General features: G+C 46.6%; 1 protein-coding gene across 1 annotated transcript in view; it reads right to left on the minus strand.

Annotated features, from left to right (window-relative positions):
• The window catches only part of USP10 (ubiquitin specific peptidase 10), a 75,372-nt gene extending 70,032 nt beyond the window's left edge, over positions 1–5,340 (minus strand). The window contains exon 1 of the mRNA XM_032389746.1: positions 5,222–5,340. Within this exon, the coding sequence (XP_032245637.1) occupies positions 5,222–5,242 (21 nt within the window). The 5' untranslated portion in view covers positions 5,243–5,340. The remainder of the gene's footprint in view (positions 1–5,221) is intronic.
• Positions 5,341–6,000: the final 660 nt, after the last annotated feature.

Raw genomic sequence — 6,000 nt, forward strand, 5'->3', positions numbered from 1 at the left:
AATATAATAAAATTTAAAATGCACTCCTTATATCCAGGGCAAAGGATGTCATCATGTTTCTGTGAGACCAAGTAAACAATGCAGACTATAACCTGTTACACCAAAATGCAAATCAAAATTTTCTACACAGAATCATCTTAAATGTTCTTGAGCAGTTCCATTTCACGAGGTCTGTGGCTTGCAAATGTAACTTATACAGACATCTAGCTTTATTCAATACATTTTACAACACAAGTATTTGTGACATGTACTCATAATAACGCAAAACCACCATTTTTGTGGACAGTGCGAGACCCAAGTGGTGAAAATAGTCTGGAAAGCTGTCCCAACCACTTCTAGCACAACCAGCAGGTCTCATCTCAGAACAACAGCTCCGGGGGGCGCACCATTCACGGCACTCTGCCCTTCCCACCCCAGCCAGCAAGCTGTCTGCATACAGTACAGAGAAATGAAACAATTTTCTTTTTTTAAAGATTTATTTATTTATTTTAGAGAGAGAGAGAAAGCACAAGCAGGAGGGGGGAGAGAGAGAATCTCAAGCAGACTCCATGCTGAGCACAGAGCCCGACGCAGGGCTTGATCTCACAACCTTGAGAAATGACCTGAGCTGAAACCAAGAGCCAGACGCATAATTGACTGCGCCACCCAGGATCCCCGAAAAAATTTACCTCATAAAACAAGAACAAATGGGGTAAGAAAATCTGCCACCATCATATATGATGAAAAGGGAGCAAAGAAAGAGGGAGGAAAGGAAAAAGGCAACTAGATGTAAAAATCAAGTACTGAAGGTACAAGAGTGGGGATCCCAGCCTTTCTACTGGGAGCTACTTTCACTTGTAGCGCACCAGTTATGACACTCTTGAATCAGACAGTGTAGGCTTAGGAGACGTCCCTCAAGCCGATACCAAAAACATAAATTAAGAATTAATCTGAAGAATGACAACCAATAAAGCTGCAGACAAAGCCCAAAAGGGAGGGGTCTGAGAATCACAAGAGTAGCACGTGGACACACGGCGGCAGGCACCGGGGTTAACACTCCACGCACATTACCATCTAACAATTCTCCAGTAAGCCTGAAAAGGAAACTCCAGGAACATATGCTCTAATCCTCTCTGCACTACCTTACTCTTCCAGTCCTAAGCCACACCTCTAGCGACTCTATACCTCACCCACTCTATGCCCAGAAGAGGGCACCCAGAGAACCGTATGTGTCAAGACAAGAGGGCAGAATGGAGTTATTGGCCAACAGATTCTGGTTTCTCAGGTCTTCTGCTGGAATGGGGTCACAGATGAGGAGCTTTCAAATAGTCAGAAAAGAGCCAGCTCATGGAAAGTCTACATTTTGAAGATCCTCATCCAGGTTTATGATCAATTCTATGATGTCTGATCCTTGAAACAAATACTGAACATACCCCAGGGGCTACCTTTATGTCACCTACAGTAGTCCTTAATCCAGCCTGTAGTGACAAAAATGGTCACAAACAGACCTCTGGGGGGGGAGGGATCACTTCAATAAACGGGCAAACTGCAATCCAAGCACACGTAAGTCTTTGGAAATGAACATCTACACTGCTGAAGTAGCACTACAGGGACAAATGACAGTAATCCAATGGCCTAAGGCCAATAAATTCCACTTCAAACAGATTTATCTGTTTTGTGCCACTGTGATACTTGCATGGGAGGCAGTAAATAGAAATGTAACAGCCTAATTACAAATCCAAAAGCGAGCTCTTCCTACAATTTATCATGCTTTAGTATATTATCAGTAAGAAGTGTCCTCAGCAACCACCTTTAATAATCCACTTGAAAAACCAGATCCATTAACAGCAAATACTCACATGTCTGCAATCAGTAAAAACACAAAGACAAACAAAAAAGAACCCTGATGTAACTAATAATTGAAGTAGAGATGATACAACTTTTCTCAATTACCTGAATATTACACTCCGAACATGGCACAAAGTAAATGTGCCACTAGGTTTGTCATTAAATAATCATTAAACCTTGTAATCCTTTCCTCCTTTCAGTTTTCCTATGTGAACCACTATTTAAATCATGCGGGTTCCACATAAAAGTGCACTGTAATGTATGTCCTAACTTTTGCTCTAGAGACGAATTTGGAATGAGGCAGATCCGCTTAGCATTCACTGTAATTTCAATAAACAGTGGTCCCAACATGATGGCTCAAGAGCATGAGGTCAGGGCCCTGGACACACCTCACCTGCACTGCTGCTCTGTGAACCACAGCAGCAACCATCAACTCACAAACTTTAAATGGCATATCTAGTCTTAGGACATGTCTGGGTATTTTGCTGTCACTGTGCAAAGGAAAATCAGGATCTCCAAATATCCTGCATTTCAGATAATTCTATTTAATTCAGCTGCTATGTGAGACTCTGATAAAAATGTATCTTTTGAGAATTACTAATAGAGCTGTCAGTTATAAACAGATATTCAATGACACAGTAACACTCTGCCACATGCTGTAAATTGGATCCAAGAAATTCCATAGTATAAAATGTGGGGGATCCGCTACTGTGAGGTAATGAAGACTGGAGTGAGCCCGCTTCAGAGGACCAGGACAGAAGCAGCCCCCGTGATATTCAAACAGGGGGTAGGAGGCGCTGTTGAGGGAATCTCACTACAAACAACTTCAATGACCACAAAAATCTCTTCTGGTTTAAGGAAGAACTGGTCAGTTCAAACTAATTATGCCAAATCATTTCATCAGACAACAAATATTCATAAATGAGAGATGTACTTACACTTCAACTGTAAAGTTCATCCTTTGTATTTGTTAAAATGTTGAAAGCTACTGGCATTAGAAATGTTTCCAAGTTCTGCACTGGTTCACTTCAATCCAGGGAACACGATTCAATCAGTAACAGGGAAACAGGATATAATCTATATAAATTTTCAAAACTGTACCCGTAACAATTCAATTTTAATATAAAACCCTTACTATTAATTTGTGGTTTTCATTCCCAATTGTAAACAAGTAATACACTAACACCGTGCTTAGCACATGGTAAGTGATCACTATTTGTTGAATGAATGAATGGATGACCACTGACGCTGCAGGATCCTCAGGACCAAAGGTAACTGAATGAAAACAAATTTCTTAAAATGCTCAGCCTGACTCAAGCAGGATACAATCATGAAAGCCTGTCACATGATTTCATTACTTGTTTTCACTACTATTCTTTTAAAAAGAAAATTAAGAGAAATCAAACTAATCCTCTGCCACTTTCTCCATGCTAGAACTTACCAGCATTTAGATCACTCTTAAAAATAAACCCAACGGAGGCGCCTGGGTGGCTCAGTTGGTTAAGCGACTGCCTTCAGCTCAGGTCATGATCCTGGAGTCCCAGGATCGAGTCTGCTTCTCCCTCTGACCCTCCCCCTCTCATGCGCTCTCTCTCTCTCTCTCTCATTCTCTCTCTCAAATAAATAAAATCTTTAAAAAAAAAATAAACCCAACAAAAGAATAAACTCAGAGTTACTAATATTTATGTTCAGCTGACTTCAGCCACTGCAATTTTCTATAGATGTGTATAAGCAATATTGTAGTATAAAACATAAATACTAGAACAATGAACGCAAACGAAATTACAATTAAGTTTACATACTGTCACAGCTAATTATCATTTCAATCAATTTGCATTGTAATGGATGCTTATAATAATGGACTGAATTAGGGGCACCTGGCTGGCTCAGTAGGTGGTGTGTGCAACTCTTGATCTCGGGGTTGTGAGTTCGAGCCCCACAGTGGGTGTAGAGGCTACTTACAAAAATAAAATCTTGAAAAAAAACAATGGACTGAATTATCCCTAAACATGTTTTCTTCGTTTCCCAAAATCACTATGCATATTACATTACACATCAGCCCACAATCAATCTTGTACCTGTTCTTACTAATTTTAATGAGCTATGCACATTAATATTTAAGTTGAGAAAGCGGCAAATACCAAATCTCTTAAGAAAATCTTTCAAGTATACATGTGTAAAAATTATTCAAACACTAAACCCCTTTTTGTGTGTTCAAAGAACCATACTAAATACTCACAAAAGTAGATGTACAAGCGAACAAAAAGTTAAAGGGGAAAACTTCTACTGCAAACTACAGTACTAAAAATGTGACAGAATTCCAGCCTCCTGTAAGATCTCATTAAAAAAAAAAAAGGTTCTCGCGTTTTAAATTTCACGACACACATTAATTACAATAGCTACTAAAATCGACTTCATTTCCTAAAGAGCGAGAAAAACCAATTTACAGAGGGTTAGTATTTACCGGCCACCAGTTTTCCCAATAGCTACTTTCACTTTCCCATACTTAACTTGAAAGCACCCTGGGATGGTATAAAGTGCAGTAATTTCTAGGGATTAGATGTCAAAAAACCAGGGGTCTAAAGCAAACTTGAAAGATAACACCACATGAGTAACTGTAATACCACAAAAGTAATTGTAATGGGGGGCGGGGGCTCGACTCTATACGTCCGTACATCTCCCTAGAAGAGAAAGGTGCGTTCTACCCTTCTTCCCACTACGGCATTATAATAAACGGCCCCTAAACTTTAGATACAGCTGAGACATGGCGCGTTAGTGTCAGCCAGGCTGGGATGGATTCGTGCAAAAGATGTCACTCTGATGCAAGTAAAAGTACGGTCCTGGCGACTCAATTTCCAGTTCTCTTTGCAACAGTAACCTAAGGCTGCTCCTCGGTGACTCGAGTCCATAAACCAGAAAAGCAGCAAACCCCCCGCGGTCAATCAAGCTGAGGAAGCAACCTTCGGGGACATGTGGGCAGCGAGGCACCCCCACGCCCTGGGGTCCCGCTCGGCGCGGAGCAGCGAGCCAAGCGCCTGGAGGGCCCTTGCCGCTGCGGGGCCTCCCGAGGCACCCCCCCCGGCTGCTTCTCCGGGGCGCCCAGGGCCCCCTCCGCACCCCCAGCTCCCCCGCGGTCCACCCGGAGATTAACCCCTTCGCGCCCCCGTGCCCTCCGCAGGCGGCCCGGCACCCCTCCCCGCCGCTCCCCCGCGGCAAGGCCCTGAGGGCTCCGCGCGGGGCGGCGGCGAGCGGCCGGGGCCTAGTCCGGGGCAGCGTGTCCCAGCGCCCTCCCCCACTCCCACACGCTCGCTCCGGGCAGGGTGCGCCCGCCCGCCCCGGCGCCGCCCGCCGCGGCCTGGGGCCGCTCCTGCCCAGGACGCGGGCCGCCGGCTACCTGCGGGTTGCGGAGGGCCATGGCGGCCCGTTTCAATGGGCCTCGGCGCTCGTCCGACTCCTCACGCTGCTTCCCCCGCCGCCGCCATCTTCTCGCCCGCACATACACACTCGCATCGGCCGCCGCGCCTGCGCACTGGCTGCGCGCCGCGGGGCGCGGGGAGGCCGGGCGCGCCGGGCGCGTGCTGCGCCTGCGCGGCCGACAGGTGGGCGTGCGCGGCGGGAGCCGGCCTGATGGCCTGTGAGCCCGCGCCCCTCAGCGTTGCCTGTCCCCGGGCGGCGCACTGGGGGTCCCGGGCCCCGGCAGCGGTGCTAGAAAGGGAAAGGACGGGGGACGGAGGTGATAACGCCAAATCGCCCAGCCGGTCCGGGCTTCTCACCTGCTAGGAGGCCACCCGGGTGCTGGGCGAGACTCGGGACAGTCCGGAGCCTGAGGTCGGCCCGGGCCCCGGAGCCGCAAAGTCTCCCTAGGCCGGGGTCTCCCAAGTGAGCGCCGGAGGTCCCGGAGGAGTCCCCCTGTTGATGGCGATAACACTTCCGTCCATTCATTCATTTATTCACTCTTCATTCCACAAACATTGTCTGCGCGCCCACTCTGTGCCACGCCTATTGCCAGGCAGTGGAGAAAATTCAAATAAAACGCACGCGTAGAGCGCTCAGCATTGGGGCCTGGCAAATAGTAAGCACTCAGGAAGTGCTACCTATTACACACATACTTGCACGTATGCAGACAGATCCAACTTTTGGGTCACTGAACCCAGAAACAGTGAGCCCCCTACC

The sequence above is a fragment of the Phoca vitulina genome, unplaced genomic scaffold (genome assembly GCF_004348235.1).
Source record: "Phoca vitulina isolate PV1807 unplaced genomic scaffold, GSC_HSeal_1.0 scaffold56, whole genome shotgun sequence".
Lineage (NCBI taxonomy): Eukaryota > Metazoa > Chordata > Mammalia > Carnivora > Phocidae > Phoca > Phoca vitulina.